This window comes from Osmerus eperlanus, chromosome 3, assembly GCF_963692335.1.
Source record: "Osmerus eperlanus chromosome 3, fOsmEpe2.1, whole genome shotgun sequence".
Lineage (NCBI taxonomy): Eukaryota > Metazoa > Chordata > Actinopteri > Osmeriformes > Osmeridae > Osmerus > Osmerus eperlanus.
In genome coordinates, this window is record NC_085020.1 from 7,631,568 (window position 1) to 7,655,247 (window position 23,680).

A 23,680-nucleotide genomic window follows, 5' to 3' on the forward strand; every position below is an offset into this window, starting at 1 on the left:
ATAGAGAATTTGTCTGCTTGACTGAAACCACACCTGCTAGTATCTGTTTTGTACGTGTAGTCCTCATATAATCAATACCATCAGAATAATAACAGACGTGTACACAATTTATTTACAGAATACAAAAATATGTTTCTCAGTAAACTTAAATCCCTCATAGCGGGGTCTTAGTTGTCGCATTGTGTTCTCTTGGGTCCATTGTAAGGTTTTTAAAATGGCCCCTAAAATATAGGATGGTATATTACTACGTTTAAGTTTACGTTAAAAGATTTATGTGGATACTCAGGTTAACCGAACTAACAATTCTTTCTGGAGAAGATTTGTGATTTGAGACCTTGTTTGGATTTAAGGGGTAGATTGGATTTTAAGGTTGGTTAGTTACAGTAGGACACACAGACACACTCAGACACTTAATATGCTAATGTCATACTCAGCATGGAAGATATCCAGTTGTCAAATTTCTGGTTCATTAAGTTTTAAAAAGGGTTCCCCAAATCAGTACATCTTTTGTAAGGCTGGAGAGATCAACTGTATAGTGTCACCATGCTACATTTTTGTGCTTTGCTGTAATTGTATGTTTTCATTTTCCTTGTCCTTCTTCAAGTCACCATCATCATGGTTGTACCCTTTGTCTTCATGGAACAGCTTGTCCAACTGATTCGGGTCTACGTAGGTGTAGAAATAGGCCATGATAGAGAAGATTATACAGACTGCCACCAGCAGGCCACCAAATAGCAGGAACTCCACCCACTGGAACAGACAACAACATCCATGTGAATCCAACACAGTGTCAAAGTCACACTTTTCTTGAATTCTTAGGTCTTGTGATTTCTTGCGTAATATTTAACCTCGTCAGACAAGATAATGTTTCAGACTGGACAACATCTTGGGAGAGCTTGATGTCTGTGTGTGCCAGATCCAGATGGATGTTTTTTATTATTATTATTGTTTATCTAAAACGAAGGATTACATAGCTGAACATTGTGAGGAAATATTATTGTTTATGAAAGCACCAAGTGAATGTTGTATTTTGACCCCAAACAAAGTTGTTAGGCTAATCAATGCCAACTTGGCTTGGTCATCCCTCACACTGCATCTGTTAAAACATCAAGCTAGCCTTGATAGTGAAGTTTCCTTCCCCTGTTGAAGAATATCACTAGCATCTGTTTGAACTTTTATTTCCCCTTTCAAATGAGAAGTATTTGGACATAGATAAGACGAAGAACCCTTTACCAGCATGGGACTTACCTGTTCAAGGCCTGCTCCCTCTGCCACAATCAGCACAATGACATTCCCAAAAGCCACAGTCATCAGCCAACCAGCTTGCAGTACAGACTTCATGTTGGCTGGAGCCTGGAGGGATAAGGCAGGGTTAGGCTAAGGCCGTTAGATAACATGCAGCTCCTAGGACTGGATCTTGTTAAAACACACATTTCAGGTGTTAGTTGAAGTGGTGGCTACAGTTATTGAGTTTCAATTGCTTGTGGTGTTTGTCCAACAGGCGTAAACAAACTACCATCCACTCTATAATTGACTCTTCTAGAACATCCAGCTCTGCTCTCATTGATCCATTGTTCCCCAAGTTGAGCATTTCATCTTGAAAGTCTTAGCTACTGACCTGTGAGTAGGAGAACTCCAGGCCTGTGATGGAGAACATGACCTCTCCAGCTGTGATAAGAACATACTGGGGGATCTGCCAAGCGATGTGGACATCGTTAGCCTGAACGTCCTCCATCTTCTGGGTCACTATTTCGTCCACACCCTGGAGGGAAGGAGGTGGTAAATGATTGTTACTTTTACTTCCTGCTGGTACAGCCACTGAGGTTTGCCTAGGAATGCTGTCACTCAGTAATGAGCTGGCTTCTTTCCAAGAACCAGTGTCATGGTTGACAAGAGACTATGGTAATGTGGATTAAACGGAGGTCAGAATTATATATTTTTTAAAAGACTTACCCCTTTCAGAATGACAGTGTAGGAGGCACCAAAGTCCAGCAGCCCCAGATTGATGGTGAACTCCTCGGAGCCAGATTTACACTTGACATCAGTGTACCTGGGAGAGGGACCGAAAGTGAGCGGGGTGATGGTTGGATGAGAGAGATTAGAGAAAGCAGAAGTAAAATTCTAAGCAAAAAAAATGGTCTGGTGTACTGATATACTGACTGTCTGCTATACTGTATATTCTCACCACTTCAGGACCGAGTGCTTTGCTCAGAGACTAGTAAACAACTAAACCTGTACTGACGAACAACATACAATAAATAGACTCACTCTTTTCTGTCCACAGTCTTGATAGCGGATATGCTGTAGTCAGAGGGGACGTAGAAGTCCTGGTCTCCCACCGTTAAGTTCACATCTTCAGACCGAGTATTGATGAACCTGCGAGACAGAGACAGTCCATATCCAACATCCACCGATCTGAGTGACACTATTAACGGCAAAAGAGGCATATCGCTTTATTGTATAAGGTGAGAGGAAGTAAATGGTATAAACACACGCTTACCTCACAAAGGCATTTCCATTTTCGTTTTTATCAATATGATCGGTCACCTAAATGGTGGTATAAACAAAATGTGCCTGTTTATAAAAACAATTACCAGTCAAGTTACCAGTTTAAAAGACAAATAATGTGTTAAACAAGCATGAACATTTATATGCATTGTTCATTTCTACTGACACTAATGCAGAAGACAAAAAATAAACAAATGTATGTGAAAAACATTTTGCACCGTTCTGTACATTTGTGAAATAATATATCTGAGTACTACACAGTAGCACTCTGGAGTATGACTTGGTCATTCGCTATGGTTAGGGGATCCAACATAACTCACTAGTTTGCACTCCAATCCTGAGAGGTTGCTGTGCAGGACCAGACTGTAAGCCTTCTCCTCTGTAAAGGCCTTTGTACACTCATGCGTGACATTGTTTTGCTTGATATGTATAGTGAGATTCTTACTGTGCTCCCCCAGGGGAACCCTCTGGTATCCTACAGGGTCCTGAAACACGCACACACAGATTGAGAGAGTGTTGTCATGTTGATCTTCCCATTGGTAAACATGTGGTGAGCATACATTCACACTGACCATGTTTTCAAACATACATTCAAGTAACAACCATAGCTACATCCTACAACTAATAACTACATCTGATCATTGTGCTACTTCGGACACAAGACCTGACTTATCATTGACTTATCATTGAAAGATTACCTCATAGAATGGGAGTGGTTGGAATAGGTCATTCCCTGGTATTTTGATGCTGACCTCCCCCTCTGCCAGGTTATACACCTGCAGGAGACACTCCCCTCGAGGCGCAGGCTCCACCACGGTTTTCTAGTCAGGAAGGTGAACGACACTCGTAAACATGTTATGGAGGTGTTATGTCTCTCCAGGTCTCACGCGTCCCACAAATGTGACTTACCACAACATTCACCTCCACAAGAGTAGCTGCCCCAAAGGCCAGGGCTGCAAAGATCATACCAACTGCCATCTTCCTTAGAGGTCTAAGGTGACAAGAGAAACAGTTTTAGACCCTATCTCACACACAAACCCCAGTGCTCCGAATCAGGGGTTAATTCGGTTGCTTCTCTCTCAGGGAGGAGCCGAGGTGACCACATCGATGTATGATACGTGAGGGGGGGGGGGGATGCATTGCACATCATCTGATATCTCAGATTAATCTGCATGATATGATAAGGCAGAGTCGTGAACTGGTGGTGTGGTGTCATAACCGTTTTCCTGAGTGTCTCTTACCAAGACCTGGGTTTGTCACAGGGGGTGGAATATCCACCATAAATGTGTTTCTCGGCGCAGGTGTCCACTCACGTGAGTTTGATTCTGCAGAGACCTATCAGAGGGTAGACCATGAAGTCGAAGACTGGGATGAACACCAGGATGAGCAGGGCATTTAACATCTTTAGGAGAGGGGGAAAAACACACCCTTAATGACTCCATAAAAAGTCATGAAAAACATCATCATAAAATCATAAAGGCTAGTGCAGTATGAAAAGACACTAGTAAACGGTCTTGCTCAATTTTGCCTGTAGAGCAATAACAAGAAGTTGGTTACTTATAAAAGGGCTTGGGCTGGGTGAAGAAGAGGCCTGATGTCCTCTAAGAGAAGAAGCATTCCTTTAGTTGTCTCCTAATCTGGACACGTGCAAGGAGTGGCAGAACACACACAATCCAAGGGCGTTAGTCTCTGCCTTTTGTCCCATCCTGCTGTCCTTCCTCCCAGGGCAGCCAGGAACAGTGGGCACCCATGTCTTCAGCGCCCAGGGGCCAAGTCCAAGTGCTCACCAGGCAGGAGATCATCTGTTCTACTTTCTGTTCTACTTGATTTTTTTTTATATTGGGGTTTTTACGGAGGGAACCATTTTGAGCACAGGGGGAACATACAAACCCCAAGCAGACTGACAGGCCCTGAGCACTGACAGGCCCTGAGCACTGACAGGCCCTGAGCACTGACAGGCCCTGAGCACTGACAGGCCCTGAGCACTGACAGGCCCTGAGCACTGACAGGCCCTGAGCACTGACAGGCCCTGAGCACTGACAGGCCCTGAGCACTGACAGGCCCTGAGCACTGACAGGCCCTGAGCACTGACAGGCCCTGAGCACTGACAGGCCCTGAGCACTGACAGGCCCTGAGCACTGACAGGCCCTGAGCACTGACGAGCACTGACAGGCCCTGAGCACTGACAGGCCCTGAGCACTGACAGGCCCTGAGCACTGACAGGCCCTGAGCACTGACGAGCACTGACAGGCCCTGAGCACTGACAGGCCCTGAGCACTGACAGGCCCTGAGCACTGACAGGCCCTGAGCACTGACAGGCCCTGAGCACTGACGAGCACTGACAGGCCCTGAGCACTGACAGGCCCTGAGCACTGACAGGCCCTGAGCACTGACAGGCCCTGAGCACTGACAGGCCCTGAGCACTGACGAGCACTGACAGGCCCTGAGCACTGACAGGCCCTGAGCACTGACAGGCCCTGAGCACTGACAGGCCCTGAGCACTGACAGGCCCTGAGCACTGACGAGCACTGACAGGCCCTGAGCACTGACAGGCCCTGAGCACTGACAGGCCCTGAGCACTGACAGGCCCTGAGCACTGACAGGCCCTGAGCACTGACGAGCACTGACAGGCCCTGAGCACTGACAGGCCCTGAGCACTGACAGGCCCTGAGCACTGACAGGCCCTGAGCACTGACGAGCACTGACAGGCCCTGAGCACTGACAGGCCCTGAGCACTGACAGGCCCTGAGCACTGACAGGCCCTGAGCACTGACAGGCCCTGAGCACTGACGAGCACTGACAGGCCCTGAGCACTGACAGGCCCTGAGCACTGACAGGCCCTGAGCACTGACAGGCCCTGAGCACTGACGAGCACTGACAGGCCCTGAGCACTGACAGGCCCTGAGCACTGACAGGCCCTGAGCACTGACAGGCCCTGAGCACTGACGAGCACTGACAGGCCCTGAGCACTGACAGGCCCTGAGCACTGACAGGCCCTGAGCACTGACAGGCCCTGAGCACTGACAGGCCTAGAGTGGGAATCGAACCCGGACCTTATTGTTGCGAGGCAGCAGTGCAAGGCAATGTGCGAACCTAGATGCAAATGACCAGGGGCGTCGTTAGACCTTTTTTACTGGGGCACGTGCCCCAGTATAAATCTGCTGTGCCCCGGTAAAATCTAAAGTTTGAGTTTTAACAACTTAGTTTATTAGTCAGTGCATTCATTTAGATTGATAATCCCGGAAAGAATAAACGCAGTATGCCAATCAACGCTTGTAAAATCAAATCAGTTTTACCAAAAACACAAACCGATGCACGCAGAATTCCATGTTAGTGCGCTCTTCTGAGCTTGACAAATAGCCACTGCAGCACGCACACAGATGTCGAGGTGTCGGACTCGGCACACAAGTCAGAATTGAGGTAGGCTAAGAAAACATTACAAAACTAAAGAAAGTTTCTAAATGATAGGCATCTTATTTTGACTAAAACATAAAAACAATACATGAAGCTCAAAAAAACTGTAATTGCGCTCTAATGAATGCGGAAAAAAAATTAACGCTCGCATTAACTATTGATGTCCCTGCCAAAGCTGATATCAAACTTGCGTCCCTGAACTGTTGTATAATGGGTTAAGCAAGGGGAGTTTCTATAGTCGAGTAGTGCACACTTGGAAGAAAAAAAAGGGATATGAATAGGGCCCTGTGCCCCAGTAGAGTTGTATGTCTAACAACGCCCCTGCAAGTGACGTTGAGTCAAAGAGAGGGAGAGAGAAAATACGCAAGTACCTGCATTTGATCAGGCTTCAGGACGAATGATTCCCCCTGTAACAAGCACATTGATATTCTTTCAGCTTCAGGTATTAGGTTTACCAACAGGTAAAACATACATACCTAAAGAGTTTTAAACGTAAACATTTAAAGCTGACAGTTTACATTCCTAGAACTAATAACTAAAAGTAATGTGTCACTCTGGTCATTACTAAGCCAGGGAGGGGCTCTCGTAGGAAACTGTGATGATAACTTCTCAGCAGTCACATTATCATTTCCATTGCACCACTATTGTGCACTATTGCACCACTTATTGTGACTATAATTGGACATGTATTTATATATCTATAATCACAAACTCACAAAGGCCATGTTCATCCTTGTGGCTTGGAGGGTCCAGCGGGAGCCCTGGGACAAAGTAGATATGGTTGTTACAGAACACACTGTTTGGACCGGAGAAGAGAGGGTTGTCTCAAAACACTCCAATTTGACCGAAGTAGATGGCTGTTACACAATACATTGAATGAGCCCAAACAGAAATGGTTGTTACAGACTCCTGATTGTATCAGAGCCGCTCAGATCAGCAGTAACCCATTGTCAACCTTTATTTGTTAAGAAATACTTGGCTTCTTAACAGGCCTGATGTAAAGCCAAGTATTGGTGTTGGCAAACGATTCACATTCCTTTATTTAGAATGGATAGAGGGTTTATTGTTTTCTTTGTTATTTCTAATTGGGCTTTTATAGGAAGAATGTGCTGCAGAAGCATGGGTCTAGGGGGTGTTTGTTAGGGGGTTTCACTAATCATATAGGCTGGAGGAGGGGGTTACATTGACTGCAGAGGAACTCGAATAATCAACCAATCAGGAATCAGGAATTAAAACTCAAAAATGTGTTACCTGCTGGTCAAACAGAGCCCAGAACATAGGCAGAGGAATGTAGAGAACTAGAACCCTCAGAACCATCTTAATCTCCTGGATCAGACGCTTCTACACGGTGACATACAGGAGAAGGCAAAGAATGACTCTGTGTTAGAACTCTTTTGTGGGACATTAAGCATGACAAAGCCTACCGTAGTTGTGATTCGACGGCTCTTTGGAGTCATTCCCACAGCTCCTGAACCTTTTACTGAGTCATTCACACAGTTCCTGAACCTCTTACTGAGTCATTCACACAGCTCCTGAACCTCTTACTGAGTCATTCACACAGCTCCTGAACCTCTTACTGAGTCATTCACACAGCTTCTGAACCTCTTACTGAGTACTTCTTCTCAGCCCAGTCGAGCCAGTGCTTCCTCTTTGGGTCTTCCTTGGAACTCCTCCAGCGACTCTTGATGGCGAACTACAGAGCATGAGAAGCACGGGAAGATATAGTGACTGCAGGCCGCCATCATGCATCTTAGAAGTGCTAAGTTTGCAAAGATGCGAGTGACTGGAGAGGAACCTGACTCACCCCGATACACTTACACACGTCTAACAAGACATTCCCCTCAGGAGGACTCTTCTTATACATGCCACTGCCAGAGATGAACACGACTATACACAAGCACACAAACATGAGAAAGAAGACTGTGAGCAGACCCAAAGAAAGACAAGGGATTCATGAAAGTGTTTATCAAAACGCGGTTAACACAATTCAGAAAGTAAACGTCCTCGACTAGAGAAGAAACGTTGTTTCCATCTGGAACGCTAACCAATATTAAAGGATGAAGGGGAAGTCATAGGCTAATCTTATACTCTTTCTGAAAAAACTCTGTTCCACTTGGACGTATGCTATTCTCTGATCAAAGCGCTTCGGTTTGTTAACGCAACCAAAGCATCTTTCACTCGCAGCATGGTTGCATATACAAGCTACATCCCAGTTCTGACACATAAGTATTACTCGTCAGAGTTAACACTTTATTTGGAAGTCAGTCAAGTTTAGCACCAATGTAGGAAGCCAATACTTGTACTTGTGGCACTAACACAGTTCCGTCTTGTTTGGTTTGGCTTGGCTCCATGCTGATCAAGGCCTCGACACATCCCTCCTGACACCCTGTCCTTCCAGCTGACTGGCCCTGGAGCCTACCACTCTTGATCCATATGGGATTCATGGTCCAATGGCCATGCTGAGCTGAAGCATGCACAAACCAAACACGCCATGTTTTCCAACTCAAGGGGCCACAGGACCAATGGTGGTTGCTAGGTCAACGTGTACACAAGCCAGCATCGAGAACTCCACTGGTTAATCCGGCCTGCACCAAAAGCTTCATCTCTACAGACAGTCTGCCTAGGTCAATAATAGGACACACATGTCCACATGTGTGTGGACTCACTCACTCACCCAGGGCAACGACCATTAAAACAGCTGGCACTCCAAAGGCAAGAGCATAGCAGTCTTGACCAAAACACTGCACATCACCTGCGGAAAACACACAAGCATCCCACCATTAACATGTTGATCAAGCTCATGTCGCAGTGGTGGTTTAGAGCAACTTCCTTAGAATCAGGAAAGCTAGTTAGGCTTAATGTATAACTCACATTTTCTCCTCAAACAAACATGGTAGGCCCATGTTTGATTTGGAGGCGGTTTGTCTAAACCGTCTTTGTTAACACTGACCTCTCAGAATAGGCGTGATGATTGTAGATAAGACACTACCCGCGTTGATGGACATGTAGAAAATGGAGAAGAATTTCCTCCTTTCACTGGTCTGGAAGATAAGAGACAGTTGTTTACAACATGTCAATCACTTGAATTAAAGATATATATACATAATCCATGGTATATATATATTTAAGTCACATTGACAAATGATTGGGCTTTGGTGCTTCAACAGAACTCAAATATCTCGTACATGCTCCTCGTCAAACTGGTCCCCTCCAAACGCTGCCACACAGGGTTTGATTCCACCGGTGCCAAACGCAATGAGGACCAGGCCCACCATAGACAACACTCTATGGACATACACAAATACGGTGAATGTTGCTTGTGAGGTTTGTTAGAAAATGTTCGGTTCTATAGGAAATCTAATTCAAGCGGAAGCAACACAATACAGTAATGTTCAGTCGGTGTGTCAGATTGCTTACATGTGTATGGTCTTGTCTCCCACGTCAGGGATGGCTCCCACAGACTTGACTACATGGCCGATGACATAGACAACGGAGAGATAGATGATGGTCCTGTGTATGAACACACACACATCTATTAGAGCTCGCTCTAATGCGGACGGTCTTGGGCTTGTATGAAACAGAGGGGTTGCTTACTTGAACTTTCCCAGCCAGGAGTCAGCAATAAGAGCCCCCAGCAAGGGGGTGAAGTAGCACAAGCTAGAGAAGGCATGGTAGACAGCTGTGGACAGGTCCTTGTTCCAGTCCAGGTAGTTGACAAAGTAAAGGGTCAACACAGCTGGTGCAAAGAAAGCAAGAAGATGATCAGTTAATGAGGTGAGTTGTTAGTGTTGATTCCCTTTGAGCTGAAAAGAACATTCATTGCCTTTAGTAAGACGCTCTTATCCGGAGCGACTTACAGTAAGTACAGGGACATTCCCCCCGAGGAAAGTAGGGTGAAGTGCCTTGCCCAAGGACACAACGTCATTTCGAACCAGCAACCTTCTGACTAATAGCCCGATTCCCTAACCGCTCAGACATCTGACCCTATTCATAACAGTGTCTTGACATAAAAAAGGATGTGGGTTAGACAGTTACGAGCATGTGACTGAGGTGAACCCATGACATGTCCATGTCTCTTTGTGGGAATCGTCTCATTGACTTGTGTCACGGTGCATGTTTCAGCTATATCATTTGACTTCAGAGTCCTGGTTGGTTTTGGTAGCCTACCTTTCATGCCATAGTAGGAGAACCGTTCACAGAACTCATTCACCACAATGAAGGCAATGCTGACGGGGTAGTTGGTCCCACATAGTTTCTAATTAGAAAGAGAAATCGGATCACAAAGGTCGGATGAGACTCCTGGTGTTTGTGGATAAAGAGGAACACTTTCAGCGTTAAAATATCGACCACTACATATCTAGGCATCGTCAAAGAAATGTGAAGTGTGTCTCAATTTGGAAGTCTTCGAAATAGACATTTGCACTGTTCAATAAAACATTTTTTGTTTATCTTTATGTCTTGCGTAAAAGAACTACAACTACTGTAAACATTTCAATATAATTTAACAAAAGTTTAACACAAATGAAAACATATTATCTGATTGCAAACCCTACAATTAAGAACATTTTGTCCACATTCACACAGCAAAATGTGTTTCACAGCCGTGGTTTCTACAGATGTCCAGAATCCTTACATCTGGAACCGACTCAACTGAAAACTTTTTTCTTCAAACTTTCTTGCGAAGGCAGGCGATGCATTAAAACCTGATTTATAGTTTTCCAACTCAAATAATTGTTGGTAACAAAGATATAATTTACCTTTCCCATTTCTTCGGTGTTTTGTGCAGAGCTTTGACTAAGCAGTATCTTATTTTGTCACATCGATATTGACGCGTTGCCAAGTCCGTCCTTCTGTGTCTTGTATTTTTTAAGACGCAGCAATGAAAACTTTTATAAAGAAGGCTCCTCTTTTAGTTAATATTCCACCACAGAGTGGTGCACTTGTGGCCCACGTTCCACAGAGCTTAAGAAGGTTTCCAGTTGACGGGGGACGAACTCATAAAACATGCGTCTAAACTAAGTACTAGGGATGCACACAATGAAGAGTTCTTACAACCCTGCACCTCATTCTCCATGGACTAATGAGCCTTCGGGGACCAACATGCCTCTAGCCTCATCTCCATTGCCATTGGTGGATAATTCTATGACTCTACATGCATACTACTTTCAATCTTTTCAAGTGTGTGTGTGCGTGTGCGTGTGTGTGCGTGTGTGTGTAGGTGTGTGTGTGTGCATAACAAAGTAGACTTGGTTTCATTCGTTCAGACCGGTTAATTTTTCATCTTAACACATTTCCAGAAGGCCTATCGACAACAATCTTTTGCAAACCCTGGTGTTTCCCGCATAAGTTGTAGGCTAGGTAATAGGCTCATAATGATGGTTATTCTGTAGATTTTACGACATTCATTTATTGTCAGTAGGCCTACCAACAGAGAGACAAACCTAGAATACCATTCGCTATCTATTTTCTTAATTTTCAATGATCAAATCTTTCCAATAGTCTCATTTTATAGACTAGGCTACTGAAGCCATTTGAACTGCCAAGACTGGTTTCAATAACTTCTGTATGAAAATGAAAATCTCCAATCTCTAAAAAATAAAACAACATATTAGGCTACTTATCAGTTTATATTATGTCTTCAGATGACCTCATTATCTGAAGTAGAAACATTAATTCTTAGACACACTGACTGACTGATTCATAAGATACTGAGTGATGCATTTTTCTGTTCCTTTTTTTCTATAAGAAAATACAACCGACATACTATTGCTACTATTGCCATTCTGATAACAAAATACATACTTTTAAATCTTTACCAATATTAAGTCACATTTATGGACAGTATTTTATAACAACATAATAATGTAGTGTAAACAGTATAGGCTATATTAACATGCAGCTGTTCTGTTTTGAGAAGATAAATGTCAAGTTGAATACATTAGTTACAACAGTTATGAAGCAGGGTGTGCCTATACTCCCACACAACAATTCTAACGCATGAAGTTGTGATTTACAACATAAGGCATTTTATTTTGAAATCTACAGCACTTATGGAACGGGTTCCGTTCCGTTTCGCGTTCCTAATTCTGAACCGTTATGAGCATTTCGACCCAGATAAATAGTTTTGGAACTCAAAAAGTTGGTTCCCATCTGCCGAATGATGACATTGGTTATATCGTATCGCATAAGCAACTCAAACTTGTTGAATTCCATTTATTATCTATATTATTATGTATTATCTATATTACATACATACATGTTGACCTTGAAACGGATGTCCCGAAATTCAATGATTGGAGGTCAGCTTGGCCCACAGTTGTTCTCAGCAGACAGCAACATGCAGTACTAACCGAATGTGTCCACAAGAGGGACACAAAAGAGAGACACTTAACTGAAACAAAATTCAGTTAAACATAACACTATTTCAATATTCCATTTGGTAAATAGATAGGTGCATTTGCAGAATATATAAGATTACATACAGATATTACAGTGACTTTATAATGCAATTTTCGAATGAGAAAATGACAACATTAACCCCCAAACATTGGAGTCTGATTAAAAAGCTATAATCTTTAACAAAATAGACAGTTTACATTGTAAGACAAAAAAAGGCAAATGGCTATTTCTCCTTTTTATAGAAGTCTGAATATGTGCAGTACTCGTTGCAGTAATTAAAACAGTTAAACATATCTATTTATACAAAACAATAAAAAAATACAGGAAATATTTTGAATATAAGCAGTATTTTCGTTTTTTGACAATATTTGCCGATTTGCATTTGTGTTAAGGCATGGGAAAGTTAAGTGAGAAAAGTGAACCAAGTGAACAACAGTATTACACTCTCTGAATACTAATAGTACTCATGCAGACACGCCTGCTGCCACCATTGGCTCCTCTTGTTTGACTTTCCTGTCAACAAACTGCAGGTTGATTGGTGTAGAAGGGACCAGAAGGGTTCTTGTGATAGGCTTGACTGTTGAACCAGCAGGATCCGCCCGGATTTCATAGTGTTTAATCAACTACAGACAAAGGGAGAGAGAGAAAGTTGATATAATTCTATCCTCATCTGAAAGGAAAGATCTCAAAATGAATGACAGAAAACTTAAAGACACAAATGCCTTGACTATGTCAATGAATGGTATTGTTTGAGCTTGAATAAATCTGAACAAATTAAATAGAGTGGTGGAGACGTTTCAAGCACATGGATCTAACTGACACGTACTTGGGGTAAATGATTAAAACATCTCTACCAGAAGACAGACAGGCCCACGAATGAGTCAATCTAGGAGGGATACATTCGACCAAAGTTGAAAGTCTACTCAAGCTTTTCATGATCTTTTCGATGCCAAGCAAAGCTAACGGGAATATAGGCAGCTCTATGTCTGTCACCTGGCTGTCCCTACAGGGCATGGCACCCTCCATCCACTGTCTTCCATGCTCCTGGGCTAGCAGGAGATGAGGGTGATAATAACACGGGTCTGGCTTTCTCCCCTCCACCCTCTCCTCGGTAAACAGGGAAAAGACACAGAGGACGAGGGTGGAAACAACTACCGATGCAGAGATAAAGTGGGTGACATTTTTGGGGTTGTCCTTAAGGTCGGAAGTGTCCTTTCGAAATTGAGCATGACACACATTTGAACGGGTGTTGCGATGTTAGTTAAACCACTGCCTATGATTGTGACCTTGTGATCTTGCGGGTCTTCTGATGTTGCGTCAGTAAAGACAGGTTAGAGAAAGCTTGGTGGTAGCTAACTTAAGTTAGGCAAGCTCCCTATCGTAGCTAGCCAAGGACCTGGACCAGTTAACCAGCCACTCAAACCAAACTGATGTGGCTGAGGGGGCCCAACTGAAGTAGAATCCGTCCGGTGTTCGCTGTCAAAGGACATCTTATAGACGGAGGCCTGAACACCTACAAACAGTGACAATGTTCGAACACTAACTAAAACCACCGAGGGAGAACATGCAGTACATAATCCCCTTGTGCTATTAAACCCAGCACAGCACTGGTGTGTCAAGAGGGTCTTGACCACCAGACGATGTGAAGGTCTCACCCTGGACAGGATGAGGTACATCTCCAGTTCTGCCACCCTCCGGCCCAAACAGGCCCGGATCCCAAAGCCAAAGGGCACAGAGCCAAAGGCGTGCTGCTTGTATTTGTCCTCCCCCCTGAGCCAGCGCTCGGGCAGGAAACTGTGGGGCGTGGAAAACACCATCTCATCATAGGACACAGCGTAGTGGCAGAGATGGAACAGGGTCTGAGGAGACAAAGAGAAAGAGAGAGAGAGAGGTATTATGTATGTCTTGTTAAGCAAATACATGTAAATATTCCAGACATAACTGTATTGTTTGCTCACATTCTTAGGGAAGAGGTGGTCTCCCACCACAATTTCATTTGAAACCGTGGTCCGGGCATTACCAGGAACCACAGGATACATCCTGTGGAGACAGAATGCACAGGGCAGTCACTGAGAGAGATATACAAGAGAAGATTGAATCGTTCACAAGTTCTTTACTCTATACAATTTCACATTTGCATTACTTGCCATGAGTTACCTACAGTGTTCGGGTGAATATATTCAAAGCAAGTTTATGTCAATTGAAATAGAATAGAAATAATAGGGGGGACTCTTTGAACTCACCGTAACGTCTCCCTGACAACAGCCTTGAGCCAGGGCATGCTGGAGAAGTCTTCATTGATGGGCACCTTGTCGCCAGGGCACACGCTTATGACTTCCTGGTACAGCTTCTCCTGAATCTCAGGCTCCCGAGCCATGTGATACAAAGCCCAGGAAATGGTGTTGGACGTCTGGGTTAGGAAAGGGTTACGTGGTTAAGACTATCTTCCATTCATTATATCCTATGTCAATTCAGCCTAGTTGCATTCCACCAACAGCCCTTCCCAGCCTGCCCTCACCGTGTCGACTCCAGCCAGCAGTAGCTCTGTGATGCTCCCCAGGATCTCATCGACGGTCATCTGTTCCCCCAGCAGCAGGTGGGTCAGGTACTCCCCTTCCACAGGCTCACCCAAACGCATCTTCTCCTGGATGTTCTCCATCTTCTGATGAACCAGCTCCTCCGCTTGAGGTGAGGTTGGCACATCAAAAATGAAAACATGCAAAGACAGATTCACAAAAGGACATCAAAAATACATACGGGTAGGTAGTCCTTGACTAAGAGACAAGTTCAATACACAAGGATGTTTCTTTTGTGAGTACAGGACATTAAACACTAGATGGTGATGTTGTCGAGCTGAATGGCGTGTTGTACACATGAACTCGACCCTGTGTAACTTATCAGACCGAAATTGAACTTTGCATTGTAGAACAGTTTCCAACAGTGGCCTTGATATTTGCCTGGCTTGCTCAGCTGAAATCTAACCATGAACTATAGAAACCTCGCAATACAATCTCTATGTGCAAGGAGGAGTACTATTGGGGAGCTTGCTTACCAATTTTGAATAAATGATCCCAGACCACCACAAAGTGCTTCCAGAATGGGAGGTAGGGCCAGACGGACTTGGGGAAGAGAATAACGATGGGGGAGAGGCGGAACATCTCCCCAACTGAGAAGATGAACTTCAGGGTCTCCTCTGGTACCTTCTCATTCAGACAGCCCATACGTGTCTCAAACAGCACAGAACAGATGCCTGTGGTACAATCCAAAAAAACACGAGTTACATGCCCTATTCTCTCTTGTCATCTGTCGGCCCAATCACTGTATTCAGATCAACCCCTCCATATTTCCTGCATTATCTAATCAACTGTCAAGGCTAAGCCTTGCTGTGCAAACTTCAAGGCCAGCAGTACAGCCCCTTGGTCAGTATAAACACCCCAAAGTCATAGATTACAAGAGGGTTTATGATTATAATGATTACTCATAGTACTTGGATACATTTAGAACTAATTATTGGGGCGAATGTCACAATGACATAACCCAGTCAGAGAAAACCTGATATTCAAATGAGCTCACAGCTGACAGTATGCAAATGTATGTAAATGTTACAGTGTCCTGTCGAACTCTATAACTGTTAAAATCCAAAACAGAAAATGGGTTACTGTCCCAGGACTTTTGGTGCTAATTGTATGTCTTTTTTCAATGTTCCAAATAACATGTCACATTTTGCCTGTCACATACACAAACACTTGCACACACACACACATGCCTGCACACGCACATCAGTCCGCAAAGCTCTGTCTGCTTACCTTCAAAGGCAAATTTGTAGAGTTCTCCTGATAGGTCGTTGACCATAACCCCACCGCCCCTGGTGTCTCTGAGCCAGGCCACCTTGTCGATGAAGTCAGTCACCACCTCGTTGATGGTGTTGGTGTAAGCAGAAACATGTTTTGGCTTCAGCATGCGCGGGTTCAAGATGCTCCGGATTCTTTGCCATTTTGCACCCATCCTACCGACACACAGATCTATATCTTAATCAGATCTACCTGTATGAAGAAGAGAGGGCTCGCCAAAACAATTTTCATACGATAGGTTTTGAATTCCAAAGTTGTTGTGTGTTGCTGAGAAGTGACCTTGACTAAGATTGGTTCAATTGAACCCGACTGCTACAATATTAGAGACTAAATTCCATTGAAGAGCTGTTACAGTAATACAGTAATAATACGTCATGTCATGCTTTTTACATGTAACAATACTTATCCATTGGCCTATTTCTCTGGACAGCACAGCTTGCTTTGGCCCAGTAGTAAAGCGTCACAGAACCTAGGCTTCTGTATAACTCACTCTGTGAGAGGTCCGTAAGCCTGGTTGCGGAGCTCCCGGTAGGCTCTCCAGTGGGGCATATCAGTGCGGACGGGGTGTCTTCCTTCCTGTCTCAACACCTGCTCGATCAGCTCAGCACTGGCCACATTCACTATCACCAGGGGGCCATACTTTGATTTCCACAGTGGCCCGTATATTTTGCTATGTTCAATCTGGAGTGAGAGAAAGATATTCACCTTTTGAGTTTTCTAATGGATATGTCATTGTACCTTAGGCCATGCTGGAAAAGGGTGCTCATACTGTAAGAGAAATAGGGAGCATCTTAATGAATTTAACAACGTAGCCCAATGGACTAGATTGAACTGTGACCCAAATTCGTTTCTTCAACTGATTAAATATTTGGTCCTTGACTTCGCATAAAAAGCATGTAGCGTTAAAGAAAGAAATTGAGTGCAGAATATAGACTTCCCCTTTTAATGGCCTACAACATTGACTGAATTTCTGAAGCTGTGTTCAAAAGGTTTCTCTCTTCCGTGTAGAAGAAACGGAGGGGCTTGTGTGAACTTGTCATGCGTAGGCTATTAACGGAAATAGTTTGCAGATTAAACATGTTATTACGCATGTCTAACACAAACAGCAGAGGTCGGGAAAGCACTGAATTGGTGTAAAAACGCCAGAGGAGAAATTTGACCAATTCCTTCCATGAGGCATACGAATTCTAACAGCTTGTTTCAATAGTGCGTTGTCTGTACTGAATAATTATGTTCTTCCGTGAGAGAGAGCTATTCTTACTTGCAGTTGTTGTGTTGTCTGAAAATATCCTTTGCCAAAAAGCCAGTATAAGGACGTCATAAAACTAGGTCCATCCAAATCATCCATGGTTTTCTGTTTATCGTTGCCAGCTATGACGGCGGTGGCGGCGGTGGATGAGCCGCGTCGCATGTACCTAACATTGTTCAATGTCGTTGTGACTCTTATAATTCCACAATTTTCTTGACTGCAGGCACGCAATCCGATCTTTAACAGACATTTACCAATCATTCTGGAGCATAAAATGGTCATGACTGTTAAATTCAACGACTTCTTGCCGCCCCTGCCTCTGGTCCCTCTGCGACTTATTAGAAAGCCTTGTTGTTTTCAACGGAGGGAACGGGGATGTGGCCAGATCAGCCTAAAGTTATCTGAACGCATGTGAACTTTGAACCATTTTGTCGTTAGACGTAGGATTGAACTCCATTCCTGCACACACCATTAGAAATCCCTTAGTCCAATGTTGTCATAACCAAAAAACTAGGATTGGTTGGAGGTTTTTCAATGTGTGTTTAATGTCAGTTTTATTGATACAAGGATCCTACTTACTTCCAAGCCATGTTTATTGCCACCCGCATACACAATTACAATATTTATTATCAATAAATATATGCTTAGAGAAAAATGGTTTTCATGTACTTTGTAAATCTAATTATTTCCATCCACCTTTTTCCCAGTGGTTTATCATAGGGCAACTTTAGCGTACCTCAATATTCTATCCATTGTAATGTAAGACATTTTTACCACACTTTCTCCACCTATTTCTCAAGATAGAAACAGAGATACTTAGTGAAAGCACTCATAAAATTATATTAAGAATATATTAAGCAAATATCTGTTGGTCTGCAGAGAATATTGTAAATTAATTACAAATCAGATTCAAGTATTGCAGGTTTAAAGCTACAAAGCCAAGTAATCACATCACAAAAGTCACTCCACAAGTAACTCTACTGCACTAGCTCTCTTCAAAGATTCACCTTGATATGTTGCTAGTGTGCACATAAGATACACTGATAAATCCTAATGCAGAAAGGACAGCACGAGAATGTATTGACCTGGATGCTGAACAGTTGACATAAGGCAAAAAATAAAAGGAGCTTAACACTGATGCTATGAAGCCTAAAAAAACTTTCATCAAATGCATAGGAATCCACACAGATTTGATATGCATCCTCCTCTATGAATGATGATAGACAATTACCACTACCTCCTCTGTTCAATTCAGTAGTATACGTCTCTTAACAACGTCACTGGACACACCCACTTTTATAAACTGTGAAAAACACCCAGTTTATAGATATCCTAATTATTCACAGCCTTGCCCTGTGGAAAAAAGCAACAGATACTAGTCTAACCTGATGGGCCATCTAATGGACATGTCTGCGGTGGAGATATTTGTTTCCAGGGGTGTGAGTGATGTCTTATTTGGCAGGACTAGAGTAGATCCAACCATGCAGTTCGATTCCACTCTACTTCGGGTTTCTTGGAGGAGCATTCCATGGCCACAGTGGTCGTTGGCAGATCAGTCCAGTCAGCCACGGATGTCTTCGGACTTGCGAGTTCGCTCAGTCATCATCGCTGTCACTGCCGGACTCACTCAGCTGGAGGTCACTCTCTACACGTGGAAGGAAGGACAGTTTACTTTGACAGCACTATATTCCAGGTTTTTGTCACATCGAGTAGCAGTCTAGTAGTGGCGATCTAACTAGTCAGCAAAGGAACCAGGAAGAACTCACTCAGCGTGTTCATCAGGTGGCCTCCTCCTTCCTCTGGCCGGGTGTGGGAGGAGGTGGTGGTGGTGGTGAGGATGGGCATGCCCTGGAGGGGAGGTGGCCCGGGCGGGGGGATGGTGTTGGGGGGTGAGGTCCGCGCGCGGGCCCCCCCCTCCCCTTCAGAGTCGCTGCTGCTGGAGCTGTCCTCGCTGCTGGAGGAGGAGCTGTGGGAGTCCGAGGAGCTGTCGCCGCTGCTCATCTGGTCCATGACCCGCGCCTCCGCCATCAGCTCTGTGGACAGGAACAACAACATGGTGTCAAGTCGCCGAAAAACCCACCCTGAGACGATGCACATGCACAGAACTGCCGACGAGGCCTGCTGGTTCCAAAGAGAGCAGGCTGGTTACCTCTTTCGATATCATCCATGGGCGAGGCGGCCGGAGACATCTTCTCTTTGGGAGGGGAACTCTTGGAGCCGGCAGCGGCCTTGCTGCTGCTGCCGCTCTTGATCTGTTGTGCCTGGCTCAGACGACTGGTCTGCTGCTCCAGACGGGACTGGATCTTACTGCTGCCCTCAGCTCTGAGAACACACACTGTGGCTTTTACATTCTACCTCCCTAGTCTCCCTACATCATCGCTCCTTGCTTCCTTCCCAAAACACATTTCCACCCATGGATGTGGCACCTCCATAACAAAACAAAAAAAGGAGCCCAGTAGAGGCTGAAAGGCTACAGAGAGATGCGGCTGGAAACTGACTATTTGACGCTATGTGATTCCATCCACTTATGAATTGATATGGTTGAATGTACCACTACTATATATATCCTTTCCCACCCACCTGGTCTTCTTGACTGCAATGTTGCTGTTTAGTTTCTCCAGACGATATTCCCCTGTGTCGTGGTTCACAATGAGAATACATTCTTTCATGTATGGCCTCTTGGATCCTTTGAAGACTGTCACTGGGGCAGTAGATCCCTGAGATATAACCAATACAAATAGTAAAAACTCAATACTGTGTAGCCTACCTTCCCATAATCCAACACATATTAACAAAGTCTATTTGTTATACAATATATTTCTTACCTCTAAATTGGGTAGTGTTATTGTAACTTGTTCCCCTTTGCCCACTTCAAGCTCACCCTCACATGCGGTGTCAATGGACGCTGGTTTGAAGTCATCTGCGTCAAAACATTTATTAAAACTGAAAATTGCGTGCAGCTACCCTGGTTTTACCATTAGATGGTGCAATAATGCAACTGTGACCCGTGCTATACGCCAGGTGGCAAGCTAGTTGCATCGAAGTGAATTATTCAAGCTAACCAAGGCTACCTAGCTAGCAAACACATTTTAGGGGGCTAATTTAGGTACTATATCGCAGGAATAATCATGCCACATCTCTATGTGTATAGCTACAGTAACATAACACATAATGTTAACAAGTTACTTATATTACGACTGATCGCATGCAAACATCAATATACAATCTAAAAACACTAGAGCTAGCTAACTAGCCTAGTCACTTACTAGCATAAAATGTTGATTTCAAGTGTTTAGCTAGCCTTTAGATGTTGTAGCATACCCAGAGTTCAGAATGGCACTTACATCGCACTGTGTGGTATGCGCTTTTGGGTTGTTTCTCAAATGTTTCACCTAATTTCAAAACATGTTCCTGGTTGTCAAAGTTGGAGTAAGCTGTTCCATTCATTATAACAAAGTTTCTAATCATATGCTGCTAGCTTGCTAGCCACTGGTATCCACATAAAACTTTGTAGCTAGTTATGGCTACCTCGTTTGTAGCATCCAAACTCTGCCCATGCTTTGCGTTGATTGGCCAGTACATTTACATCCCTTCGTCTCATTTACCAAAGGTCTTGTCAATCAATCTTTTGGTTGAAAGCCCTAAAGCGGTTGACAATTTGATGGCTTTCGTCTTCGGAAATCGCAAAAAATAACTGACAGATGGGTTTGTAATCTAACTACCTCTTCTTTATGTCTTGTTCTTACATCAATTTAGATATGGATCAGTATAGCGCAATATTGAAGGGGCGCTGGTGGGTCCGGGACCCTCAATAAGATTTATTGACAACAGTTGAAGACTCATGTATTATGATATACATTATTTGGCTATATAATGTCTCGATTAGCAAAAATACTCACATTAAATTGAGTGATATTGGCTGTCTCTTGATTGTGCCAGATTCCACTTCAAGAGGGAGATAGAATGTGTGTTAATGTGTTTGAGGTAGGGTATAGGTGACTGAGGATATCAATTGTAAGTGATTGCATCTGCACCGTGGGAGGTGAGATTTATTTTCCGTTTCTAGATAACAATTCTCTTGTACAAAAAAAACCCTTCATGCAGGTAGATAATAGTCAGGCATCTACTATCCATATTTCAGACAACCTTGATTTCCTGTAATAGTATGAAATGTAGGTATACACTTGTACAGCATGTCAGGTTTAAAGATGATGGTAACATAGAAGTGTACCAGGTGTTTTGATAATAATAGCCCTAATATAAAAAATGTGTGTGTGTGGGGGGGGGGGGGGGGCTTCAGTTTTGTGTGCCATATGTGTAATGGGGAAATAAGATATTTTTTAATTTAACTAGGCCTAAATGTAATATTCAGTAATATAGAACTATTAGATCGTCATGTAGGTATAACCTCCAGTTTGGAGAGTAAGTAGGCATATAAGCTCCCTTGGTCTGAGTTTATCCTGCCTCGTTTTAGGAAGGAGGAGGGACAGCACATCTTTCCCATTCTGTCCAAGGGCTTGCTCTGCGTTCGGTTACCAAGGAAACCCAACAATGACCAAATGATACAAAGTAGCCTTTGCTCTGCACTGAACAAATAAACGAGGTAAGAACTACCTAAAACGATCTTCGTTTAATAAAATGGATTATGGTTTACTATGAATTATACCCGCAAACTAATGAAAGTGCGTGCTCCCTATAAATTCGCGAGTATGCACCAATACTTTTTTTGGGATCAGGACCATCTGTTCTGCGAACGTTCCTCCCAACTTTTAACAGTAGCCTACGTTTATAGTACAGTATGTAGCCTAATAACGAAACACTTTTTTAAAATGTTAGGTACATTTCCAGGAGGCTATTAAAGGTAGGCCTATTTATTATGAACTTGGTATCACTGATGTTGGGTTTTAATATTAGACTACGTCTCGTGCTAACCAATTCAATTTAGAAAAATACAGCCGATGTAAAAAAAATAAATAAAAAATAAATAAATAAAAATAAAAATAAAAAAATAAAAAATAAAATCATATCAAATCTTCATAAACAAAACCATAGCTGCACGCGGGGTTAAGCCCTGAAATGAATGTTGATTCATGCTGTTCTAACATTTGTAAGATGAGTAGGCCACGTTTTACATATAAGCTACTTCACTATTGTATTTTAAACGTTTTCCCAGAAATTACATTTTGTCTGTCTCTGGGTAATAGGATAAGCGTCGTGCGTGCCTGTAAAATGGGATTTCATTACCTGTGTAAAAGTGTCAGCAGTGGAATCCGAAACAGCTGCCATGGTGAGAGAGGTCAGTTCACCTATGGGGATTTCTGTCGTCAGTGTTAATGCCTATTAGTATCACATGCAGAGTTAAACCAGGGACTCAATTGGGGGAAAGCAGGTGCACCTCAGCAGACACTGAGGCAATACTGTGCTTTTGAGGTGGCAAGGCATGCGAGAATTAAAACTCATGCATGCACATCTAGGGTAAACGTAGGCAGATGTTGTCTTTGGATACCAGTTTGTTTTTCTTTCATATTAAGAAACCTGTGAAAATGGCTTAATGTCAATAGATCAGTGCTTCACATTTTGATTTCAACATCTCTAGTCAGTGTAATTCAAGTACATCCATCCATTGTAGTTGAATTCCACATATATATTTTTTAAAGAGGGTATAGGTTACAGATCAAATGTTTTGATCAGATGGAACTTTGGTCCGCACAATGCACTTGCCATAGTAATCAGTAAACAGGGACAAAGTGAAATTACACATTGAAAGAACTATGCAAACCATTTTATTTGTATGTAGATTGTTAATGCCTTGCTCTCCAGATCCACACTGAGATCAACAGGGATTTAATCAAGAGTGAAAATAAAGGTCAGGGAATGGCACTGTGGAGTCCAGGACTCAGTGGCCATAGTCACACGGGGAGCTAACAGGAGTCAATAGCACTAAACTTAATGAGACAGTCCATCGGTCAGGCTACAGCTGCCAGGCCAGCAGATATCTTGGGCAGGTGAGGGTTACTCAGATGCTCTAATGCTGATGTATACATTTAGACAGGCTCTATAATGGCACTCTTCTTATTTGAGGCAAGTCGGCTCGGTTCGAGGAAGTGTAATTGCGTTCCATTAACTTATTGGCTGAGATCGAGAGTTTTTTAGTCCATTAGCTTTCAATCCTTAATGGTCATTAGAGCAGTGATTACAGTCATAAGTTCTGTTTTTGTATAGTATAGGCCTACATAGATGGATGCAGTTCTAATATTAC

The 23,680-nt window shown here is 43.4% G+C and overlaps 4 protein-coding genes across 5 annotated transcripts in view; 1 reads left to right on the plus strand and 3 right to left on the minus strand.

Moving 5' to 3' along the window:
• Nucleotides 1–89: 89 nt before the first annotated feature.
• On the minus strand, nucleotides 90–11,005 carry slc15a2 (solute carrier family 15 member 2). The gene is made up of 22 exons (XM_062456948.1): nucleotides 10,680–11,005; nucleotides 10,090–10,177; nucleotides 9,517–9,658; nucleotides 9,340–9,432; nucleotides 9,108–9,207; nucleotides 8,873–8,963; nucleotides 8,597–8,674; nucleotides 7,727–7,809; nucleotides 7,532–7,615; nucleotides 7,174–7,263; nucleotides 6,639–6,683; nucleotides 6,294–6,329; nucleotides 3,822–3,910; nucleotides 3,418–3,499; nucleotides 3,207–3,329; nucleotides 2,829–2,993; nucleotides 2,501–2,547; nucleotides 2,269–2,376; nucleotides 1,954–2,050; nucleotides 1,619–1,762; nucleotides 1,249–1,353; nucleotides 90–750 (listed from the first exon to the last, which is right to left on the minus strand). Exons 1-22 carry the CDS (start codon nucleotides 10,686–10,688, stop codon nucleotides 547–549), a joined length of 2,103 nt encoding a protein of 700 aa, XP_062312932.1. The 5' UTR covers nucleotides 10,689–11,005; the 3' UTR covers nucleotides 90–546.
• Nucleotides 11,006–12,121: 1,116 nt separating this feature from the next.
• On the minus strand, nucleotides 12,122–17,789 carry LOC134017400 (sterol 26-hydroxylase, mitochondrial). Its single transcript, XM_062456955.1, has 9 exons — nucleotides 17,434–17,789; nucleotides 16,663–16,853; nucleotides 16,128–16,327; nucleotides 15,374–15,571; nucleotides 14,840–15,003; nucleotides 14,565–14,731; nucleotides 14,280–14,361; nucleotides 13,977–14,180; nucleotides 12,122–12,944 (listed from the first exon to the last, which is right to left on the minus strand). Exons 1-9 carry the CDS (start codon nucleotides 17,701–17,703, stop codon nucleotides 12,786–12,788), a joined length of 1,635 nt encoding a protein of 544 aa, XP_062312939.1. The 5' UTR covers nucleotides 17,704–17,789; the 3' UTR covers nucleotides 12,122–12,785.
• A 169-nt stretch (nucleotides 17,790–17,958) lies between these two features.
• On the minus strand, nucleotides 17,959–20,978 carry eaf2 (ELL associated factor 2). Its single transcript, XM_062456956.1, has 6 exons — nucleotides 20,766–20,978; nucleotides 20,247–20,341; nucleotides 20,002–20,138; nucleotides 19,571–19,743; nucleotides 19,188–19,454; nucleotides 17,959–19,066 (listed from the first exon to the last, which is right to left on the minus strand). Exons 1-6 carry the CDS (start codon nucleotides 20,887–20,889, stop codon nucleotides 19,017–19,019), a joined length of 846 nt encoding a protein of 281 aa, XP_062312940.1. The 5' UTR covers nucleotides 20,890–20,978; the 3' UTR covers nucleotides 17,959–19,016.
• Nucleotides 20,979–21,899: 921 nt separating this feature from the next.
• Nucleotides 21,900–23,680, plus strand: part of si:dkey-91i10.2 (uncharacterized protein LOC555224 homolog) — a 33,049-nt gene continuing 31,268 nt past the window's right edge. For both annotated transcript variants that reach the window (XM_062456957.1, XM_062456960.1), the window contains exon 1: nucleotides 21,900–22,024. The gene's annotated coding sequence lies outside the window, so the exon portion shown is untranslated. The remainder of the gene's footprint in view (nucleotides 22,025–23,680) is intronic.

Excerpts from the sequence above, each read along its gene's own strand:
- LOC134017400 (XM_062456955.1), bottom strand. The coding sequence starts at position 17,703 with ATGACCATTTTATGCTCCAGAATGATTGGTAAATGTCTGTTAAAGATC. Across the intron at positions 16,328-16,662 it reads GCTTACGGACCTCTCACAGA|GATGGGTGCAAAATGGCAAA; the intron begins GTGAGTTATACA and ends GTGTGTCGGTAG. Across the intron at positions 14,181-14,279 it reads ACCACCTCTTCCCTAAGAAT|ACCCTGTTCCATCTCTGCCA; the intron begins GTGAGCAAACAA and ends TTGTCTCCTCAG.
- slc15a2 (XM_062456948.1), bottom strand. Across the intron at positions 7,264-7,531 it reads GGGCTGAGAAGAAGTACTCA|AAGCGTCTGATCCAGGAGAT; the intron begins GTAAGAGGTTCA and ends GTCACCGTGTAG. Across the intron at positions 1,763-1,953 it reads ACACTGTCATTCTGAAAGGG|GGTGTGGACGAAATAGTGAC; the intron begins GTAAGTCTTTTA and ends CCTTCCCTCCAG.
- eaf2 (XM_062456956.1), bottom strand. The coding sequence starts at position 20,889 with ATGATTAGAAACTTTGTTATAATGAATGGAACAGCTTACTCCAACTTT. Across the intron at positions 20,342-20,765 it reads CGCATACCACACAGTGCGAT|ATGACTTCAAACCAGCGTCC; the intron begins GTAAGTGCCATT and ends GTTTTGACGCAG. Across the intron at positions 20,139-20,246 it reads TAACACTACCCAATTTAGAG|GGATCTACTGCCCCAGTGAC; the intron begins GTAAGAAATATA and ends GTTATATCTCAG.